This window comes from Arvicanthis niloticus, chromosome 6, assembly GCF_011762505.2.
Source record: "Arvicanthis niloticus isolate mArvNil1 chromosome 6, mArvNil1.pat.X, whole genome shotgun sequence".
NCBI lineage: Eukaryota > Metazoa > Chordata > Mammalia > Rodentia > Muridae > Arvicanthis > Arvicanthis niloticus.
In genome coordinates this window covers 62836166-62859775 of record NC_047663.1, presented here as the reverse complement: position 1 = coordinate 62859775, position 23610 = coordinate 62836166, and the positions used below count along the sequence as shown (strand labels likewise).

Below are 23610 nucleotides of genomic sequence, written 5' to 3'. Positions count from 1 at the left end.
TATAATAAAAACAAAACTATAAATAAGCAAAATAGGGTGTCATGAACACATGGCTTTCAGTTGTTTTCCACTTAAACATCCAAGTTGAGATGCTTTTCTCACAGAAGAAATGCAGCTTCATTATGTCACCACGAATGGAAATTATACATTGTATTAATGAACTGTTTGACACTGACAGTAAGTGGGAAAACAATTAATTTTTGACTTTTGTTTTTCATGCATGAAGTTAACTGGGTCCCAAGGGACCCACCTAAAACTTTGCTTCCTTAATGGGGATTTTTAAAACTCAGTAAAGTCTCCAGTCTGGATTTATGTCTAGACAGTACCATTATTTATTTTCATCTCAGGAAAATCCTGGTAAACACGAAGTTGAGATGAGTACGAAATGTTTAAGGAGAAGGTGGAGAACCAGCATGATAAAGTCATGGGAGCTTTGGAACAAGATTCGTGTATTTGTGTTCACAGATGAGCAGTACATCACAAAGAGAAAACAGAGTCTGGGTATGTTACCTGTGCGCTCTCATGCTGGCAAGTGGCTGTGGTCCTGATGCTGCCTCTTTTATACATGGAGCCAAGACACTTTCTTTTCAGAAAAATCCATTTATAGTTTTCCAGTACTGAGCACAAGCTGACATGTTTCCCAGCATCAGGAAGATGGGCAGGTTTGCCAACTTTGTCTGCCAAACTCATTTCCTCCCTCATTCAGAGGGCTCTCTCTCTCTCTCTCTCTCTGTGTGTGTGTGTGTCTGTCTGTCTGTCTGTCTCTCTTCCCCTCCCTCTCCCTCCTCCTCTCTCTGTCTCTTACTATTGTTATGTGACATGCACTCTGATATACTGATATAAACTGTTCAAACAGAAAAAAATGATTGAGGAGAGTAGGTTTTTTTTTTTAAAAAAAACATCTAGAAAAGCATTTTATGTGGAATTAAACTAGGAAATGAGAAAACAGAGACACTCTGACAACAGCGCCCAGGAGTTACAGGAGTTAGTAGAGGCTGGAGCTGTGTTAAGGTAGGAGGATGTAGCTGAGTGAAGACTGGGATCCATGTCTTATGACTCACAGACCTCTTTGTGGAAAACATCCTCAAAAGCATCATTTGGTTTTGTTTATTGTTGTGTTGCTATGCCAACAAAAGCTAGTATGAAAATACGGAAGTTGAAATAATTTCGTTCTGCTTCGATTCGGCTGGTAATTGATATCACTGGGTTCATCTAACTGAACAAATTACCTAACCTTCCCAGATCCTACAGGAAATAGACTATTGGTCTCTACAGATGGAATGGGACAGGTAGTATTTAAACTGCTTAAACAAGTCAGCATTCTCAAAAACAATTCAACTTTCGTATTTTCACTCATTATGTCAGACAAATTTTTTTTTAAACAAACCGGAGTTCCAACTCACTTTTAAGAGTCAGATAATTAAAACATGCAGTTAGCAAAACACAGAGGAGTGCGTTAATCTGTTTCACATGTTGTAGCAATAGCAAAATTATCCCTGTGAAAGTATGAGACCTGGTGTCATTAGCCAAAAATAGTCACCCAGAGTTAGGAGTGTGGTGAGCTAAATTTATATCTGAAAAGGCTTCATGAAGAGACCATCCTTTAAATTTAGGATACAGTTACCATCAGCATTAAAACAAATGTGAAGAGGGGCTGATCTGACCTAAGATTTTTCATGTGGGGTCCTTTGATTTCTTCTCATTTGGACAGGTATGGCTCAGTAGCAGGCATGAGACCGCAGAATTCCAGCATCATCACTGAGCTGGTCCTTGTTGGGTTTTCTGATCAACCCCAGACTGAGGTTCCCCTCTTCTTCTTCTTCTCTCTGGTCTACCTAGCCAACTGCTTGGGGAATACAGCTGTTGTCACATTAGTGGCTCTAGATGTCTCTCTGCAGACACCCATGTATTTCTTCCTCTGCCACCTGGCTGTCCTCAACGTATTCTTCAGCATGGTGGTGGCTCCAAAGATGCTCTTCAATTTCCTTGCAAGCAGAAAGGTCATATCTTACCCATTCTGCCTGGCTCAGACCTATCTCACCCTGTTCTTGGAGTCGACCGAGTGCTTTCTCCTTGCAGTGATGGCCATTGATCGATACATAGCCATCTGCTACCCACTGAGGTATCTTCTGATCATGAGCTGGGCGGTGTGCACAGCACTGGCAGTGGCAGTCTGGGTCACAGGCTTTTGTGCCTCGGTTATACCTCTCTGCTTCACGATCCTCCCACTCTGTGGTCCTTACGTTGTTGATTATCTTTTCTGTGAGCTGCCCATCCTTCTGCACCTGTTCTGTGCAGATACGTCTCTGCTGGAGGCCATGATGGCCATTGGAGGGGCTGGCACTGTGCTGTTCCCCTTCCTCCTGATTGTCCTCTCCTACCTTCGCATCCTGCTGGCTGTGATAAGAATAGACTCGGCTGAGGGCAGAAAAAAAGCCCTTTCAACCTGTGCTTCGCACTTGGCTGTGGTGAGCATCTATTATGGAACGGGGCTGATCAGGTACTTGAGGCCCAAGTCCCTTTACTCTGCTGAGGGAGACAAACTGATCTCTGTGTTCTATGCCGTCATCGGCCCCGCACTGAACCCGTTCATCTACAGCCTTCGGAACAAGGAAGTGCAGGGTGCCATGAGGAGAGTGGTCGAGAAATACAAGAAAAGCACAAGAATCGCCTTCTAGAATCTTCAGGAGCTAAGCAGTGTTTGTTTACCAACATTTTAACAGGTTCAAGCCCAGAGTCTGTGAGACTCAACCTCACTGGTCACAATTTCAACTGACCAGAACTCCTCCTCCAGCCCCCAACACACAGATACTTTTTTTCATGTTTGTCATCTTTATGAGTAAATACTGATGTTAGTAATTAGGAGTCAATGTGTCATCTGTCAGCTCAATCAAATGGGAATAATAGAAACAAGAATGTGTATGAACACATGGACTTCCTGTCAAGAATGTTGTTACTGAATGCTTCTCTCTCTCTCTCTCTCTCTCTCTCTCTCTCTCTCTCTCTCTCTCTCTCTCTCTCTCTCTCTCTCTCTCATACTTTGGTTTTGTAGCTCAGGTTGGTGTTGAGGACCAACTGCTGATGTGTGCCACCACACTTGGGGATGTCTCAGCTTTCTTTCCATTCATAAGACCTCAGATTGTGACAAATGCTGGGCTCCTGGTTCCTAATCAGCTGCACTTCCTCGAGGAACTCAAAGTAAAGGCAAACCCCAGCTCTATGAGAATTAAAGGCAATGAACACTGCCACTCGCCTTGGCGTTGCCATGGTATTGGGAGATACCTGGAACATGGCTACCTACACTTCACAGGCTTCCCCTCTGCAGAGCTCTAATACTTTGGACATTCTGGCTATACCAGAAATCTTCTGTTCTGGTTACAGGGATGACGAGACCAAGAGATCCCTATCACTTTCTGTGTTCTGCCTCCTCTGAGCAGCCATAACACTCCCAGTAGACAGGCAGCCCAACAAAAACAAATAACAGTAATTTTATTAATTTACTTCTATATACTTACATTAACAAATTCATGTTTTAGAAGGCCATATAAAGGCATTGTAATAGTGTTAATTTTGGAGACAAAGTATACATTTAATTGGAGGCTCAACCACTCTTCATGCAAAGATTTCTATTTGAAAAAAACCAGGCAAGCTGGCACCCATGCAGATGAGCATATCATTTTAAAGGTAAACATGAGATGTGATGTCATCATTCTAAAGTCACCTTGTTCCCTGTCTACCATATTACTAATTGCTGTTGGCTGTTGAGGCTTCCAAACTAGTGAATAGTCCTTTTCACGGGCTGGAAGTGCATTAATGAGAATTAAAAAAAAAACTAAGGAAAACACTCTGCAGTCCAGGTCCTTTATTTCTCTATTGTACACTACGCTGTGAATTCGGATGGCATGGGCTCCAGCAGCTCAGGCTCCTTTCCGTTAGTCCTCACAAAGTGTGCTTCTATCTTATCACACGGTAGTTAAATAAAAGCCCAAGGAACTTGATATCTCCAGTGAGACTACTGTATGTCTGCACCAGTAGTTAACTGGAAGCACCTCCCTTCTTGATGGACTTTGATTTTCTAGGAAGAGATCAAGGGCTAAAATATTCAAAAGTCTTGCTTTGTTTCTATGTGAGGGCATTTGTTATACTTTTATGTACAGTGACAGAAAAACAGAGACAGAAGGTGACAGTGGAGTGAGGTAGGCACACTTCCCAGAACTTGGAGACAGAGGCAGGTGGACTTACGTGAGCTTAAGGCTAGCCTAGTCTACATAGGGACTTCCAGCAGAACCAGGGCTATACAGTAAGATCCTATCTCAAGAGAATACAAACACACACACACACACACACACACACACACACACACACACACAGAGAGAGAGAGAGAGAGAGAGAGAGAGAGAGAGAGAGCAAGACAGAGAGATATTTATGTTTATCTTTTAAAAAATTCCACAGTAAATATATGTTGGGGGCCGACTTTTAGCAGAAAGCGGCTATCAGCTTTGCAGCCATCTTGAGCCATATACCCTGACATGAGACTTGGATTACAATAGCCTACAACAGCTGAGCACACTCCGATAATCTTGGTTTAGATACCTTGGGTGTGTGAGATTAAAGGTGTGTAACTTAAGAGTGACTTAGAAGTGTAGAGATCAGATTTAGAGATAAGACCTAAGGGTATGATTAAAGGTGTGACCAAAAGGCATGGCTTAGAAGTGAGACATATAAAGGCGAGAGGCAGACAGAAGAGAGAGGAGAGAATCAGACACTTTAGACAGAACAATTTGGAGTAACAGAGATTCAGACACTAGGAGTAGGAGTAGACATTAGACACTCAGAAGAGTACAACTAAGAGGAATGCATCTAGGAACTAGAAGGAGTACAACTAGGAACTAAGAACTAGGAACTCAAGACTTGGGACTTGGACTAGGAAGAGAGACTGAAGAATAAATGGGATTGAATCACACTCTGTCTAGTCTCCATTCTTTGAGTCCGTCCTCACTCTCTCTCTTGCTGAACCCCGACCCGCGGACAGGAGTGGCAGCTTGGGCTGGGATACAGTGGCCGCCAAATGCAGGGCAGCCCTGGCCTCAACATTTTTTGGTGCCTGAATGTGGGGCATCGAGAACGAGAGATCCAGTGAGGGACGTTACCAGAAGAAGGATCTGTTGATTGTTGCAGGAATCTGCTGCGTCGAGAAAGGTAAGGAAAATGGGACAAGAAATCAGTCAACCTGAATCCAACTCTCTGTTTTGGTTTGCTTCAAGAAAGGTAATAAAAATGGGACAAGAAATTAGTCAGCCTGAATTCAGCTCTCTGTTTTGGTTTTGTTGTTTGCTGCTCACATGTGTTAATTTTCTGCCTTTGTTCTTGAATGCTGTCTTTTTTGTTCAAAATAAAAAGCGTAAGTTAGAATCCAAAATACAACCAAAGGTTGATGACAATTTGTCAGAGCCAGATTGTGCTGACCAAGAGGAAGAGGAAGTCAAATTTTATGATGCTGAACTGCCCCCTCCCTATGCACCTCCACCTCCAAATGCTACCAAAATGGAGATGATGGTTATAGATCCCATAAGGGAATTACAGGAAAAAATATCTGTTCTTAAACAACAAATAGAGTCAGAAAAAGAGTATCAGGACTTAATTAATCAGCTACAAAAATTAAGGACAGGAAAGATGTCTCGAGAGGCCAACTGCGAAAATCCCCCGGATTTTCATGTTCCTCAACCCGGTGTCCAAAGGCAGTCCCTATCCTCTAGCCTTAGTTCAGCTACAGATCAGCCACAGGAGGGAGATGCTGAGGCTTTTCCTGTATCAGAGAGCAGAGACACTCAAGGGGTTGCTTGGAGACATCACACAGGGTTTAATTTTCAAATTATTAAGGAATTAAAAAATGCAGTATCTCAATATGGTGCCACTGCTTCTTCTACTCTTGCAATTTGAGAGTTTGTTGCAGACCAGTGGCTGACTCCTAGTGATTGGAATACGTTAGTGAGAGCAGTTCTTAGCGGTGGAGACTATCTTATTTGGAAATCAGAGTATCATGAGAATTGTAAAGAGACAGCTAGGAGAAACATTCAGGCAGGCAGTGGTTGGTCCTTTGATGCCTTAGTAGGAGAAGGGCAATTTGCTTCTAGTGATAACCAAATGCAATATGACCCAGGTTTATATGCTCAAATTCAAAATGCAGCTATGAAGGCTTGGCATAAACTTCCAGTAAAAGGAGACCCTGGTGCATCTTTAACAACAGTCAGGCAAGGGCCTGATGAGCGATTTTCTGACTTTGTTCATCGATTAATGACAACAGCAGGGAGGATTTTTGGTAATGCAGAGGCAGGTGTAGATTATGTGAAACAACTTGCATATGAAAATGCTAATCCTGCCTGCCAAGCGGCCATTAGACCTTATAGGAAAAAGACAGACCTTACGGGGTATATCAGACTCTGTTCTGACATAGGTCCGTCTTACCAACAGGGCTTAGCTATGGCGGCTGCCATGCAAGGACAGTCAGTAAGGGATTTTTTGGCAAGTAAAGACAGAAAGGCACATTTTAAATGTGGTAAGCCTGGACACTTTGCAAGAGATTGCAAGGTAGAAAATGAGTTAAGCCAGAGACAGCCCAGAAAACAGCCTGGGCTCTGCCCACGTTGCAAACGTGGAAGGCATTGGGCTAGTGATTGTAGGTCTAAACAAGATGCACAAGGTAACACCCTTTCCCATAATCAGGGAAACAGGAACAGGGGCCAACTCCAGTCCCCGAACTGACGCAATCCAAAACAGGCTTATGGAGCAGTCAGTGTCCTACCAGCAAACACCAATCCCTTTCTGAACTTAGTCGAGCAATACCAGGAAGCGCAGGACTGGACCTCAGTTCTGCCACCCACACAGTACTAACCCCAGAAATGGGACCTCAAGCCTTACCCACTGGAGTGTTTGGACTGCTCTATCCAAATGTGTTTGGCCTGATAGTGGGAAGAAGCAGTGCTACTATGCAGGGACTACAACTTTTTCCTGGAGTTATAGATAATGATTATCAGGGTGAGATTAAGGTAATGGCACAGGCAATTCAGAATATAGTCACCATTCCTACAGGAAGGAGGATAGCTCAACTATTGTTACTTCCATTATACCCCACTAATCACAAATATAAGAATCCTAAAAGAGGGGATCAAGGCTTTGGTTCCTCTGATGTATATTGGGTACAGCCCATAGTTAAACAAAAGCCTATGATGACACTATGGCTGAACGGAAAGGTATTCCAAGGCTTGGTTGACACAGGAGCTGATGTGACTATCCTAAAACAAAGTGATTGGCCTGCCACCTGGCCTCTTACCCCAACCTTAACCAATTTAAGGGGTACTGGCCAAAGTCAAAACCCACTACAAAGCTCTAAGGTGCTGATGTGGAAAGATAAAGAAGGAAATACAGGAAATATACAACCCTATGTCATCTCAGGCCTTCCCATTAATCTCTGGGGCAGAGATCTGTTATCCTAGTTGGGATTGATTATGTGCAGCCCTAATGAAGTAATCACAGCTCAAATGATAAACTCTGGATTTTCCCCAGGGAAAGGATTAGGAAAAAGTGAAGATGGGATCACTCATCCTACTGAAGTTTATGGTAACAATGAAAGAAAAGGCTTGGGGTATTTTTGATGGGGGCTACTGATTCAGCTGCACCCCTAGGACGTTGTGTGGATCCCATCACCTGGAAAGGGGACTCGCCCATCTGGGTGGATCAGTGGTCCCTAACCACCAAAAAATTACAAGCTGCCCAGTTGCTAGTGCAGGAGCAATTACAGGCAGGACATTTAGAAGAGAGTAACTCTTTCTGGAACACCCCCAATATTTGTCATTAGGAAAAGTCAGGAAAGTGGAGATTGTTGCAAGACTTGAGGGCTGTTAATGCAACCATGATTAAAATGGGAGCCTTACAACCTGGGCTGCCCACACCGGTGGCCATACCTTTAGGTTATTATAAAATAGTTATAGATTTAAACGACTGTTTTTTTTACTATCCCTTTGCATCTTAATGATAGAAAACGTTTTGCTTTCAGTGTTCCCTCTATAAACTTTAGGGAACCTATGAAAAGATATCAATGGAAGGTGTTGCCTCAGAGTATGGCTAACAGTCCTACCTTGTGCCAAAAGTTTGTGGCTTCTGCCATAGAGGGTGTTAGAACTATGTGGAAGCAAATCTACATGATTCATTTAATGGATGATATTTTGATAGCTGGAAAAGATGGAAAACAGGTACTCCAGTGCTTTGATGATCTTAGAACAGCTTTACAGACTGCAGGGTTACAAATAGCACCAGAAAAGGTGCAATTACAAGACCCATATACCTATTTAGGATTTCAGATTAATGGTCCACGTATTATTAATAGTAAAGCCACACTGAGGACTGATTCCCTTAAGACACTTAATGATTTTCAAAAACTATTGGGAGATATTAATTGGCTAAGACCATATTTGAAACTTACAACAGGAGAACTGAAGCCTCTGTTTGATATTCTCAAGGGAGATCCTGACCCTAAGTCTGACAGGGCTCTAACAGAGGAGGGTAGAAAAGCCTTACAGAAGGTAGAAAATGCTATTTCATCCCAATTTGTAACTCATATTAATTATTCTAAGCCTTTATATTTTCTTATTTTTAACACTAAACTAACTCCTACTGCAGTTTTTTGGCAAACTGCACCCATATTATGGGTTCATCTTCCCTCATCCCCCAAGAAGGTTCTTAATCCATACTATGCAGCTGTAGCAGATATGATTATGTTAGGCAGAGATAACAGTCAAAAATATTCTGGAAAAGATCCTGATATCATAGTACAACCCTATACAAGGCATCAGGTTGATTGGCTTATGCAGAATTCTGTAGTCTGCATGTGCCTCATTTGCTGGTCAGATAGATAATCATTATCCACCAGATAAATTGGTTCAGTTTTGTAATCATCATGAATTTGTTTTTCCATCTAGTACTGCACATGAACCTATCAAGGAAGCATTGCTAGTTTTCACTGATGGTTCCTCATCAGGAACAGCTGCTTATGCCTTTAAGGATCAAGTAATCTCTCTTGCTACATCATCTGTGTCAGCTCAATTGGTTGAATTACATGTTGTTATTGCAGTGTTTCAAGCATTTCCAAATCAAACTATTAATATTTATACAGATAGCTCATATATAGCTCAGTCTATCCCTCTGCTAGAAACTGCTGCGCAAATAAAGCATTCCTCAGAAGCAGCTGATTTGTTTTTACAGTGCCAACAATTAATTTTGAGGAGAAAGTGTAAATTCTTTATAGGACACCTGAGAGCCCACACTGGGCTACCAGGTCCTCTCTGAAGGAAATACCAAGGCAGACCTAGCTACTTGTATAGCTGCAGTGACTTTATCAGATCAGCAATCTAATTTGGATCAGGCCATAAAGGCTCATGAGTTACATCACCTTAATTCTAAAACTTTAAAAGGTATGTTTAAAATTACCAGAGAACAAGCTAGACAAATTGTTAAACAATGTCAATCATATGTTAAATTTTTACCAGTTCCTCATTTGGGTGTAAATCCAAAGGGACTGATACCAAACAGTATCTGGCAAATGGATGTTACTCATTATAATGAATTTGGCAAGCAAAAATATATACATGTATGTGTAGACACATACAGTGGTTTCATCTATGCAACATTACAAACTGGAGAAGCAAGCAAGCAAAGGAGCAATCAAATATATTTATATCAACATGTAGATCTATAGGTTACAGAATAAATACAGTGTAAAGAGGGTGAGAGTTCAAGGGATTTCAGAAGTTGGCACAGAGTCTGTGTTCATAAGATAATGAATCAGATCAGTGCTGAGAGGGGGCTGCTGCTGGAGTCAGACTTGAGAGAGAATCTGAAGAGTTCAGCTTGAAGCCAAATACCAAAGTTGGTCATACCAGGAAACATGTCGGGAGCAGGGAACAGTGGGTCAGATCCAGGTAGACAAACAGGTAGACTGGCAGGCAGTTCAAACAGGCCTCATCAACAGCAGGGCACCAAACCAACCGGAAGATCCAGGGACATTTGTGGAGTCCCCTGCTCCTGACACACAACAGGTATAAGATGATAGGTTGGTATGAGGCCAGACACACCTGGAAAGGGTGGAGTCTCCCAGGGCAATGCACAGCTGGAAAGACCACTGTTTTACATAATGTGAAGCAATTTAGAATAGGGCACAGCCTGAGCTCAGCACACTTGATTCTTTTGTGGAGTTCTTCTAGGTTCCCCCTGTTTTGTTTCAATTCCAATGGAGCTAAACGTTTAGCTGCTGCAAAATAAAAGTCCCAAAGCACAGATTCTTCTACTTTCCAGTTCTCGGTGTCTCTTAGTTTCCTAACCTCACATAAAGAACAATTCATATATCCAATTCAATTTTCTTTTTTCTAAAAGGTTTATTTATTTTTATTTTATGGGTATGGGTGTTTTACCTGCATGTAAGTTATATACCATGTGTATGCCTGGTGCCCATGGAGACTAGAAGAAGACATCAGATCTCCTGGGACTGGAGTTACAGATGGTTGTGAGCCACAGTGTGGGTGTTGAGAATTGAACCCAGGTCCTCTGCAGGAGCAGCCAGTGCTCTGAACCACTGAGCCACCTCTCCAGCCCCTAAATCAATTCATATTCTTATATTGACTGCTAAATGCATTGGAGAAGGTACTGGAATTTGTACTTCATTCTGTAAAAATTAACTCATCATCACTTTTGTTTAGACCAAATAGTGTACCTTCATGTCAAAAATAAGTTTTGGATTTAACTAGAGACGCAATGTGGAGACAAATTCGTAATCAGTTTAACAGACAGGTTGATAATGGAAAATAAGGACCAGAATAGAAACCGAGGAGAATCTTGATGGGAGAAGCACAGAGCAAACTTAGTCTCCTGAGGATTAATTAGGAGAAAGTTTCTGCTCAAGTAATGATTGCGTGGTCTTCCCAGAATCTTAATGGAATTACACAAGAAAAGCAGTAAGGTTTTTTAAAGACTTATTTTTATTATTTTTGAGAGAGAGAGAGAGAGAGAGAGAGAGAGAGAGAGAGAGAGCGCAAGTGCTATAGCATACCTATGGAGGTCAGAGGGCAACTTGCAGGACTCAGTTCTCTTCTTCCACCATGTGGGCCCTAGGAATCAAATTCAAGTGGTCAGTCTTGAAAGAAAATGCTATTATCCACTGAACCATCTTTCCAGCCTGGAGCACTGTCCCCAATCTCAATGTTGCAAAAGGCTGTTTCCAAGACTAAGTCAGACATGAGGACCTTGCCGTTGAGGTTATCTTGTTTTAACAGATAGCCAGAGAGAGACAGTATTTAAGAATGTCCCCACTCTGGGTGGTGCACACCTTTAATTACAGTACTGAGGAGGCAGAGCCAGGGAGAGCTCTGTGTCTTTGAATCTAGCTTAGTCTACATAGTAAGTTCTAGGCCAGCCAGGGATACATAGCAAGATCCTGTCTCAAAAAACAAACTGGCAGCTGTATGGGTTTTTGTTCAGCTGGTGAACAAAGGCAAGTAGAACTCACTGTTCAGTGTGAGTTTTGATACAACAAGAAAAACATGGTTCACAAGACAGCTCAAGGGGATGTTGATCCCTCTTGTTTCAATGTAACACTAGCATTTCTTCCATATCAAACCTCACTATGCTGGGTGTGTCAGGAACGAAAACGAGCTGAACCTGTTTCTTAAAAGTAGCGGTAGAGAGAGACAGAAGGGAGAAGAAAGAGATCTCTGTCTGACCCTAGGTGGGATCACTGTTTACTTAAGGTAGCAGCATTTTGTTACTGACAGATGCAAACTGGCCAAAAATGATTACAGGGGAAGGTGGAATGCTGTCTCTTATTGGGAGTGATGATTTGTGTGATCCACGAGGGGAATCTTGGAAATGTAGTCTTTTAGCAGGAAACTATCAGGACTCACGAATTCTCCAAGTAAATTGTTTGAAGAAATTTGATAGCAAAGACTTCTGAGCAGATAGAACAACTGGATTTGGATTAAACATCAGTTCTTTGAGAAGGTACTGTCTTTAGAAATCTTGAACTTCAGCAGAGTGTAGCGATGTAAGCCTTTAACCCCAGCTTCAGGAGGCAGAGGCTGGTGGATTTCTGTGAGGCTGGCTTGGTCGACAGAGTTTCAGAATAGTCGGGTGTATGTAGAGATATCCTGCTGTTAGTGCCAAAGATGGGAGGAGAAAGACCATACAGCCAAATTATACATGAAAAATCATGACAGCCAAATTAATCAAAGCAAGCAATCAATTAAAGAAAGCTTTTGTTCCCTTAACCTATATGTGGGCTGCCTCTTCCTAACGCAGGATTCAAGGTCAGCATTGGATGTGAGGGAGACAAGGTTTTTATAGCTCAGGGGTAAGGGATTTTTAAATGGAGAATTTGTAGGGCAAAATAGGCAAGGTTAAAGGAGCAGAACATAACAAGGTGGTCAAAACAAGGTAGTCATAGCAACATTTTGAGACAAAGGTAGGGTTGCAAGACGGCCATTACAACTTCTTGAAACAAAGCCATGATTGTAAGATAGACATAACAACAGGTGACCATAAAAACTTTCTGAAACAGACATGATTGTTAGGTAATCATGACAACAGGTGAGCATAGTAACTTTTCCAGGCAAAGGCCAGGTTGCATTTCCTGGAATAGGCAGTACTGAGCCATTTCCAGTTAAGGCAAGCTGGTTCATGATCTGTCTTAAGAAAAAAAAAAAAAAAAAAAAAAAAAAAAAAAAAAAAAAAAAAAAAAAACAGAAAGAAAGAAAGAAATGTTGAACTTCAGTGACTTTAATGGTCAAAGAGAGAATCACATGCGAAATCCTTTAAACAAAAATATATGGAGCTTACAATTAAAGAAACGTCCCTGCTTCTTGAAGGCATGCCAGTCTCAATCCCAAAGTGAAGAACCAGCCTGCTTAAAAGCCATTTTATAGTAAAGACAAACTAGGTTCATTCCTGCCTCCCCACCCACCCCCACACCCCTGTAACCTTAACAATGGTCCTGCATTGTCTGTTCGAGGAAATGGCAGCCATGCCTTTTCTTCAGGAGGTTGGGATAATGTTTACTTAACATATATCCTTGTCTTCCTTCTTCATTGTGTTCTCTGTCTTTAACATTCTCTTGCCCCTGCAAACATGCTTACAGCTTGCTAATCCTTGATTTCTCCCCATTAAAATGTAAATGTAAAAAGAAATAAAAAGGGAAGAACATGACTGCTCTGACGTATGCAGAAACATAGCCAGAGAAAGAGACTTCTGGGAGGGTCCAGAGTGGACATGACTCTGAGCTGGGCCATGTGAAGAGAGGTAGGAAGTGGAGGGGGAGGGAAGCCACCAGCTACGAGGGGTGGCCGAGGCCTAGAAACTGGCCAAGAAGGGTAAAGGGTAGACAATCTTAATGTCTGGATTATATGGGGAAGGGCAGCCTAGCCCCTGGGCTAGAGAAGGTTAAGGTAGCCAGTGCGGTATGCTAGCCAGAAGGACCCTGTAACAGATAGAGACTGAGGGATGCTGGGAAATTCTAGGGCTAGGTTCACTTTGCTATGTTGCATAGGTGCCTCAGCCATTTGTTAGGTTTGAGACCTAACAAAAGGGATCTTGAAAAGCCAATGAGGACCACTCTCTAAACTCTCAATTTAGGGTAAGACTGCCACAGATGGCTAGCTAGCCCCAGGTGCACCTCTAAAATAAAGCTTGCTTCAGTTAGACAATTGTGGGTTTGGTCTTTCTCCTCACAATTGTTAGGTTTATCATGAATGTTCAGTCACACACAAAAATATGTTTTTTTATATTTCCTCTTTCATCTTAAAAATATTTTATGATTTTTATTTTCCTAGTTTTAAAAGTTAGATTTGACAGGTGTCTTAGTTAGGGTTTCCATTGCTGTGAAGAGACACCATGGCCAAGGCAACTCTTAGAAAGAACAGCATTTAATTGGTTCTGAGGCTCAGTCCATTATCAACACGATGAGCTGGTGTAAGAATGTAATTTCAGGTCTCAGCTTGAATGTAAGAATTTCAGGTCTCAGCTTGAACTTAAAATTAGAAGATCCTTAAGTTTGAGTTTTGGTTTACACTCAAATATTGGCTGCCCCCGAGGCGGGAGAAGCACATTCCAAAGACTCAAACAAAAGTTCCAGGAAGAAGGGCCCAAGGTAAGAGTTTATCAGGGAGATGAGCCCTTAACACAGTACACCTGGGTAAACAGAAGCCACTTAAGCTGACCCTCTTTGTTGTAAAGATAAGGTGCAAATTTGAGTTACTAGAAACCGGGCCTGGGAACAGCTGTTTGAAATCGTTTACGGTTATTAACTGTCCTTGTGAACTCTGTAAAAATGGTATATAAGATGCTTTTAGCTTCAGCTCAGATTTCCTCTTACCTGTGTGTAAGGGAGCCCCAGTGCACCGGTTATCATCTTATCATCAATACACCTTATGTTATTGCATCAAATCTGCTGTCCGTGAGTGTTTCTGGGGGAGCGTGTCCACTGGTTTGGATCTTCAGATCCAACACTGGCAGTCAGGTTTTCCCTGACTCCTGAATGGCAGAGGGAGGGACAATGTTTCAGCCCTTTAGTTACTGTGTGTAACATCATGGTGGGTGAACCACTGAAAGCTCCTGGTCACTTATGGTAAGCCTCCTTTGGGGACATGAGAGTTAGACTCACGGGCAGACTGTATTCCTAGGGTCCTACCATTTCTCTCTAGTGAAGGGACAGAGGAGACACGAGGGTAGCCCCAGTAGCCCAAACCCATTGCTTTCCTTTTAGTGCTTGAGGAGCTCCTGTTCTTTTCATAAGAGCTCAGTTATTTGCTTTCCTACCAACAGTTTGCCCAAGTCCCCCCCCCCCCTTTTTTTTTTTTGAGTGTTCTTGGTGATAACCTGCCTGCTATTTTCTCCTCATGATAATCACATGTGGAGACCTGGGCTGGACTCTCACAGGGATTTGTCTACAGTTTCCATTCACACTGGCGATCTTGGTTAGTCTGTGTTCCTGTACTTTGTCCCACCTGTCTGCTTGTTGTGGTGAAAGCTGTCCAGGTCTTTTGTCCCTGTCTTAAGGGGAGAGTGTCTCCTTTGCACTGAGGTACTTGAGCCCTGACCCACTTCACAGATCTACTTACTGCCTAGAGTGTGCCTTAGCCTGTTCACTGCTTCCTCTTCTGGGTGGGACATCTGACCTGCAAAAACTCCCCTTATCTGTTTCTGCTTTTTGTTGTTACCTCTGCTTTTTTTTTTTTTTTTTCAGTCAAAGTAAAAAACAAACAAGAAATTTTAAAACTCAGTTCCTGGAGCAGATAGACCTGGGCTGCTCCCAACCATGGTCAGAGACACTTCTCTTTACAGTGGAAGGGAGCCAGCCTTCCCACCCTGTGGGAGTTCCCTCAGCACCCCAATCCCACCTCACTTTCCTTCATGTCTTCTCCCAAGGTTCAAAGTCACAGTCCACGGCTGTGCATTTCACAGTTCTCTTATCTTCTCAGCTAACTAACCCGTCTTGCCTTGTACTACTGATACTGGACCAGGAATTCCAAGGTGGCTAATGAGTTGGAGATAAGGATAGTTCCTGGCAAAGAAGGTGCAAGAGCCAAGAGGCCATATTTATAGCAGCGTCTGGGGCAGGATTGTTGGGAGCTGACTTAAGCAGAAAGCGGCTAGATCAACTTTGCAGCCATCTGGAACCATATACCCTGATGAAAGACTTGGTTGTCAAAAGCCTATAACAGCTGAAGCACACTCTGATAAATATATTGTTTATCCCACATAGCTTGTTTTGCTGTTTAGTGACCTCAGCTGTATGGTGCACGTGGTAAAGTGTTTTCACCTGTGTTCTCCTGCTTGTGTATATAAATACCTCAGAATTCCCTTCAATAAGAGAGACTTGAGAAAATAGAAGAGACTGAATCACACCCTGTCTTGTCTCCATTCTTTGAGTCCCTTGCCCCAAGATTCCCCACTCTCTCTCTTGACCAGAGCACTTAGCACCAAAGTGTTGAGGCAGAGTGTGGGCCTCAACACAGGATTACCTCAGACGCTCTTCCCTCAGATGACACTGGCCTAGAGCCTGCAGAACAGGTCAGAGTCACAATGAGCTGGCTATGTCACTTTAGGAAGAAAACGAAAGCTGCTGTCACTTATCTCTAGAGGACAGAGGGTGGCCCCAGGTGAACAGAAGCCACTCATCTCTGTGCCAACTTCCTGCTCCTGGGGCAAGGCCTTAGCCAAAGCTCCATGGGAACAACTCTTTAGATTTGTGGTAGCCTGGGGTCACTGTGGGGAAGCTGGCTGACCCTATTGGGGGAACACCCTTTTGATGTCAAAGAAGGATGCTCAGAATACTTGGGTGATGTCAGCGGTTCCTGCTCCTTAATGTGTATCTCATACACATCTGTCTTTACATTGCTTCCACAAGACCCCTTGAGAGCATTCCACTCTCTTCTCATTCTTGGGACAGAAACAATGTTCTACTACATGTTCCATAAAGTCACTTCTTCAGGGCAGAGTGACCATTTTCCTGTTAGCCTTCCACATGGGATCATTTCTTGGAGGAACGCACTCACTGCCTGTTCCTCGGGATACTGCCAAAGTAGTCTCCTCTCGCACAACTCGAGTTCCCCAGAGCTGCTCAGTGAGGATCTCGAACTGCTCCGCCATGTTTACTTGTATGTTTCTCCATTTTCTGAAGGATCCATCTTGGTCACTTCACAAAGAATGAGGGTGAAAGCAGAGAGAAAGCAGACCAATGAAGCCCAGCCCAGTCAGAGTACACAGCAGAGACAGTAGACCACACTGCCTTACCTGGCCCCATCATCTATGTAATGATGTATCAGTAAGAGGCTGATAAGCAGATCTTGAGGATCCTCAGAGCAAAGGGAACAAACCCAACATAAAGGTGGGGCTTCTGGCAAGAGCAGGTGCAGGCAGGTGCAGGCCAATGATGTCAGGCTAACTCTGGAGTAAAAAACATTTTCATCCAATACCTCCCATCTGGATGGTTACTGTACATGGCTGAACTGTGTTGTGGTCACAGATAAGGACTCTATGATACATGGTCCCCTCAAGTTCTTCCTTCTTGGTCACATTTGGTATTGGATGCCTCAGAGGGGCACTTGGACAACTGGCCAATTTCTCAGGAAAAGCACTCCTGAGCCATGCCTGATCTATCTCCTCTACTCCTGGCTATCAGTCACACAGTGTGAAGGTGAGGGGCTATGGGAGGTTCTGTTGCTCTTGGGAGCTCATCTGCCCCGCCCCCCATGGGACCAGCAGGTACACAGCACCAAACATTGTGTCACTCTATGCCAGGAGTCCATGGCTGCCATCAAGTCCCTAGTGTAGAGCCTCCTCCTCACTCCTGTGCTTTACTGTGACCCCTGCTCTTGTGCTTTGCTCCCAGGCGTCTGCTCTCTAGTCATCTTGGTCAAAGGTCCCTTCTGCTCTTTTGGAGAGGAAAAGGCTGAGAAGTGTTAGAGGCAGCAAAGAGGATTGCTAGGTCCTAAGAGCACAGAGGCATTCATGTGAAAAGGCCAAGAGGAGGGCCAGGGAACCAGAGGTGGCCTCTTTGGGTCAGTTTGACTTGGTCCTTTCTGGAATGATCTAGGGTGCTTTTCAGGCATAGAAACTTATTCTTAGAAGCTGCATGTCTGCCTCCTGACTGTGACACTGGGTCATAGAATGATGCTGAACCAGCTGGAAGGCTAGCACCAGGGCATGGTTTTAAGAGTTCAGAGAACACTTGGCTCTTCAGTACCACAGTCCACCGAAGGAAGTCAGGTCAGAACCTTAGCAGAAACCTAGAGGCAAGAACTGAAGCAGAACACTGCTACAGACGTTCTCTCTGCAGTTTGCTCAGCCTGCTTTCTTACATCACCCATGACCACCTGCCAGGGCTGGCACTGTCCTCAGCAAGCCAAGGCTTTCCTCCTCATCATCAATCATTATTCAAGAAAAATGACCCCACAGACCTGTCTACAGGCCAATCTGAAGGATGCAATTCCTCTTTGAAACTCTCTTTCTCCATGTATGTCTAGGTTTGTGTCAAGTTGAAAAACGAAACAAAACCCAAAACAACCAGCACATTTCGGTTAACCAAATTTTCAATACAAATTATGAAAAAGCAATGGTGTGTGATTTGAGAGTTGTAAGCTGAAATAAACCGTTTCCTCACCACATTGTTAGAAACAACAACTAAGGCAGAAATAATACTTAGGTTAATGCCCAAAAGTTCTCTCCAGCACCAAATACCTATGTGTATATATGTGCACACACACAGACACACACAGACACACACAAACACACACACTACACACACATGTTTTCTTCTAGTAGTTTTACAAATTTCTTTTCAATATGAATACATTTTCTTTTCTTCCCTTTCTTTTTTTATTTTGCTTTTCTTTATTCTTGCTTTCAGATTTAATTGTATTTGCTTGCTGCTTTGATTGGTCTAATTACTCTAGGCAGGACTTCTAGTACTATATTAAGGAGGACGGGGGACATGCAGAAATAGTCATCTCTGTATGTTTCCTGATATTACATAAAAATGCACTTAAGTTTTCACATAAAGAACAGAGAAGTAATCGCCAGTTTTTATTTGTTCCATGTTTTGGAAATAGCCATCCAAGTATACCGACAGGCCTATGTGCACAGAATTGTGGGATTGTTGGTGCCTGTGTGATCAAAGCGAGATTTTCAGGAGAAACAGAACAATTGGGAGGGATGCAATGGATTTGAGGGTGGGGCTTCCATTGGTCGAAACAGCTGGGATGCACGAGGCTTTAATTTGTCCGGAATTTAAGAATAGTACATCCAGGGTGCAAGCACTGTCTGTTGCACAGCCTTTCCCATACAGTATAAAATTAGAAGATCTATCTGTTGAAAGAAAGAGCCAGCAGTTAGTTCTCTCCTCTCCTCCTCACCCATGTTCTCTGGGGGAAAGAACTGTGCCCAGAATAATCTTAAATAGGTAACCTCTGTCTCTGGGTGATAAATATGCAAACAGCTCCATGGATAGGCTGGGCCTCTGTTTAAGGCATGATTACCAACACTGGGGTTCAGAACTCTTTCATCATAAGGGATGAACTTAATATACACAAGAAGGACACTAGCTGAAGGACCTCAAGTGTAAATTGTGTCTGTATTCCATCCTAACTTAGCTGTAGAAAATGGAGGGAACTGTTGTAGATACCCTGGAGCTCAAATCTTTCTTTCAAGACCTCTGAGCTCCATGGGAGACCAATACCGTGGAAACATATGTCTCCACTTCCCATGGAAATAGAACTAGAAGGCTGTCCTGCCATGAATGGCTTCACCCACCCTCTGTATCTTGTGTGACATCTCATTATCCCTGTTCATCTCAACTCTTCTCCACAAAGGTCCTTTCCCTACTTACCCTAGACCCTCCAAGATTATTCCAGATATAAGGCCTGACATGTCGTCAACTCATTAAGGTCTCAGTTCCACAATTCCATGAAATATTTCACGTCTTGATCAGCAAAGAACTGCCATTGCCTCCCTCCCACTATATAGTGCATAGAGAAAGCTCTCACAGTTGCTTTCCTAGCTCCTACCTGAGTGATGTATGCACTCTACATAACAAGCACATAGTTCTGCACACTCAGGAAAAATCATAAGACTTTTACTAAATTCACAGTGGTTCTATGAAAAACTCAAGTGTTCACTTATGTGATGTCCAGAAATGAAGTCACCTATTGTGTTGCCAGTGAGCCAAGGCCCCATTGCAGGATATCACAGCAAGGCAGGTGCAAGCATTTGTATTTCTTTCCCTTACCACCCCTAGCCCCACCCCCTCCACACACACCTCTTCAACTGCCAGCAAATGACTCCCTTCAGATCTTGGAGAGATAACCAAGAGCTTGCTTGACCCTACATTGCCCTTCGCTCTGTGAGGAAACTACCTTCTAAGAGGACCCCTCCCCCACTCTCTCCAACTACTGGCAGAGGGGCTTTCTGTAGGCCCCATTCATGTTGTATCAGGATTCTCTGTGTAAGGGCTGTATTGAGGTGGAAGTAGAGATGAGGGGAAAGATTTGTATCTTGAGAGGTGTCTGTCACATTAGGTGATGAGGAAGGATGGGGTGGAAGTAATGAACACTTGAGTCATGAGAGGATATGGAACTAATTGCATTTTTAGTTTTGATTCTGCCCTGGATTTTGTTGTTCTCATTGTTGTTTGCTTGCTTGTTGTGTTTGTGTGTGCGCATGTGTGTGTATAAGGAGGATAAGTGCATAAAACTATAGTTGACAATGAAAGTGTAAACTTCAATCCCAACCTCCTCATCTTCAGAATTGCAACTTTAACTGTATAGAAGGTCATGGAGATGTATGATCTTTGGATCTGGACAATCTCACTACATGATGTTTTTAATTTGTAAGTTCTTTGAAGTTTTAATTTAAAAAAAATACAAAAAATAGGAGCAGAAATGATATGTCACTTCTGAGATTAAACTATAAAGCCTATAGCTCCCCTTGTTAGTCTGCCCTTCTCTATCTGATCATTAGTGCTGAAAGAAGTCAGCTGATAGACCATGAGGCTACTTCATGAAAAGGATTTGACACTAACCAAATCATGAGTGAAATAGAAAGCAGACCCTCCATCTGAAAAACTCCAGCCCCTACTGACAACTCACACAGCCCCAGGAGACACCCTGAGCATCTGAAGGACCCCAGCCCCTGCTGACAACTCACACAGCCCCAGGAGACACTCTGAGCATCTGAAGGACCCCAGCCCCTGATGACAACTCACACAGCCCCAGGAGACACCCTGAGCATCTGAAGGACCCCAGCCCCTGCTGACAACTAACAGAGCCCTGGGAGACACCCTGAGCCAGAACCAGTACGAGTGACGTGCTCAGATTCTAGACCTGTAGAAACTGGGCTTCATATTTGCTAATTTTTAGCTGCTAAGCTTTGGATACACAGAAATAAATGGGGAGTACACTATACCCTTGAAGACCATCCACATCTTAAAGTAACAAATAAAAATAAGAAGAAAACACTCATACCTGTGAGAGTAACCTCAACACACTTTTTTTCTGCTCCTGTGCACTTTAGGGTAGTTGTTGTGGGGCATGTCTTATTGATTACATTGTAGCAGGCAGGACATTCAACACCATTGACTTCTAAAGATAATGGAGACACTGAATGGAGAGAAAAAGGTTTTTGTCTTGGGAAATAGAAGGAAGAAGCAGCTGAGGACATGTCTATCCAGTGCTCATCTAATACAGGTCCCCCCACCCCCCACAACTCTACCAAAAAGCATTGCAGTGAGGGATGAGGTGGAAGGAGACGCAGGAGGAAGGCACTGGGTGTGAGCACCATGGAGGACCTCATGGGAACTCAGAGCCATCCTCACCTTCATCAGTTACTCTGCTCTCCGCCTTGGGGGGAAAGTCCTAGATAATGGGAGAGGATCTGTTTTCTAAAAGGATGCTGTTCAAAGGGTTGAGGGATGACCCAGGTGTGGTACACACACACCTGTACTCCCAGCTACTCCAACTTTGGAGGCTGAGGCAGGAGGATTACTTCATCCCAGTAATACAATGCAAGCCTGGATACATAGCAAGACTCCATCTCGACAATACAAAAATCCAAGATGAGTAATGAAATTGGTGAGAAAGTCTCTCTGCCGGAGGAGCGGAGCAGAGCAGAGCAGAGCAGAGCATTTGAACCTATAGATTCATTGAACTTACTTAGAGAGTAGAGCCTGAACCAACTACAGCTGCCTAGCCGTCTCAGTCTGTGTATGCAAGTGTGTACACACATACCTCCTCAAGAGAGGGGCTTGTATCCAACTCAGACCCTTACAAATAAAGGCTTCAAGCAAAAGGGGAAGAGCAGACATCATCCCTGCAGCCCATAAGCACAGAGATAGACCCATGGAAAGGTAGAGGAACCATGAGTAGGTAGTGGGGCATAGACATGAGCTGTATGCATGTGTTGGGGCACAGACAAGAGGAATACTCACAAGTTATGTTCTCTCTGTTGCACTGATCACCGGCGCAGCAAAGGTTCTTGTGTTTAAATTTCTGTTGATCCCCCAGCGTTATTGAGAATTCCATGCCACAAGTGTTTCTATCTGAAGTACACCCTTTTTGCTCAAGTACTCGGTTTATATTCGGAGCTGCAGAAAATTGAACCACCAAGTAAATTTTCCTCCTGAGCTAATGGTAAATAAAGTGTTCCTTCATCCCTTATCTCGAGTGTTGCACTTCTCCAAGAGTCTCTCTGCACTAGTCTATTGAGAACAAACTAACAGAGCATGGACCACTTGCCACAAAGGGAGTGACTGGTGGTAAGGTACTTGTTTAGCAAGCATGAGGCCTGGAGTTTGATCCCTGACACTGTCAAAGAGAGGAGTCACTCCCAAATGGTCCTGATCGTGTAGAACCGAGGGCCTACAACAAGCACATGCTTCATCTCCACCCAGCTCCTCGTCTCACCCTGGAAAGGAGGCAAAGATAAAGTGGAGGATGCTCAAGGTAGTGAGGATTGGCTTACGTAGTGTTTCCAAGTTCTGTATTTGGCTGAAGCAGCTAACAGAAGTTTCACAAGTAGCTGTACTCCCAGGACACTTTTCATTTTCACATACAACTTGTGTACAGCGGTAACTCTCTGTAAGAAGGAAATGCACACCATTTAAAGGTAACCCCAAAGCCTTGTAGTTGATGTTGCTTAAGGAGTCAAGAAACCTGGGGGGGCTAGACAGACTACTGGAATCTCCTGTGGTTGGCTGCCTCCCCCCACAGGCACTTGACTGCTTACCTTTCCTTTGCATTTTTAGGAAAAGGTAATGCTTTGTTTACTTTTACCTACAGATATGACAGCTAAGATGCTAAAGACAAAAACTGTGAGGAGGCTCTTCAGGATGGAGGACCAGCCCATGGTGACGCTTGTGAACACTGTATGAGATGCAAGAAAGGACAATGGGATCAGAGCAATAATGATCATTCCTGTAACCCAGCAATCCACATACTAGACTGTGTTGTTTGTCCATGTATTCATTCATTCATTCATTCACCCTCCAGTCATTCTTTCTGAAAGCCCAAATTTATCAAGCACTGGCTTTATGCTAGATGTGGCCATTTAGAAGGATACAAAACTAAAAAGGTAACATATCCTTCAAGCCATGGGGCATGGGGATGGGTTCTGGGAAAGGACCTTCACTCAGGAGGAACTCTTCTTTCATGGGTCTGGAAGGTGCTAGATCTCCTTCCACAGTTGAAATGGCTAAGTCAAGAAATGACTCCTCTGGAGAACAGGTGGAGGCTGTTTGTTTGCTACAAAGTTCTGGGCCATGGTGCTCAAGAACAATCAAACCCTTAGCTAACGACATGGTTTCACCACTTCCTAAGTCACCCTCCCCCTAATGGATGTCCTCCATCACCAGATGTCACAGCCCACGCTGGAAAGGCTCACCAAGAAGGATGTCTGCTCTTCTGAAAGGACCACCTTGAGCTGGAGAGGAAGCGATCTCACCTAGAGAAAGGAGATCTTTCTCTGCCTCCTTGTGATTTTTATAGTCCAGAGGACCACTGTACGGCAATTAAGGCACTAAAA

The 23610-nt window shown here is 43.4% G+C and overlaps 2 protein-coding genes across 3 annotated transcripts; one reads left to right on the top strand and one right to left on the bottom strand.

Annotated features, from left to right (window-relative positions):
• The first annotated feature begins 326 nt into the window (after positions 1 to 326).
• Positions 327 to 3842, top strand: LOC117712082 (olfactory receptor 10A7-like). The gene is made up of 2 exons (XM_034508102.2): positions 327 to 501; positions 1712 to 3842. The coding sequence occupies exon 2, from the start codon at positions 1731 to 1733 to the stop codon at positions 2676 to 2678; it is 948 nt and encodes a 315-aa protein (XP_034363993.2). The 5' UTR covers positions 327 to 501; positions 1712 to 1730; the 3' UTR covers positions 2679 to 3842.
• Positions 3843 to 18607: 14765 nt separating this feature from the next.
• Positions 18608 to 23610, bottom strand: LOC117709973 (protein RoBo-1-like). 2 transcript variants are annotated; one of them, XM_034504433.2, is made up of 6 exons: positions 23470 to 23610; positions 22863 to 22952; positions 22552 to 22665; positions 22019 to 22174; positions 21057 to 21191; positions 18608 to 18903 (listed from the first exon to the last, which is right to left on the bottom strand). In XM_034504433.2, exons 2-6 carry the CDS (start codon positions 22933 to 22935, stop codon positions 18710 to 18712), a joined length of 672 nt encoding a protein of 223 aa, XP_034360324.1. In that variant the 5' UTR covers positions 22936 to 22952; positions 23470 to 23610; the 3' UTR covers positions 18608 to 18709. The 2 variants fall into 2 exon arrangements, with proteins under 2 accessions (XP_034360324.1, XP_076792883.1); XM_076936768.1 differs by lacking the exon at positions 23470 to 23610 and having other exon boundaries at positions 22816 to 22897.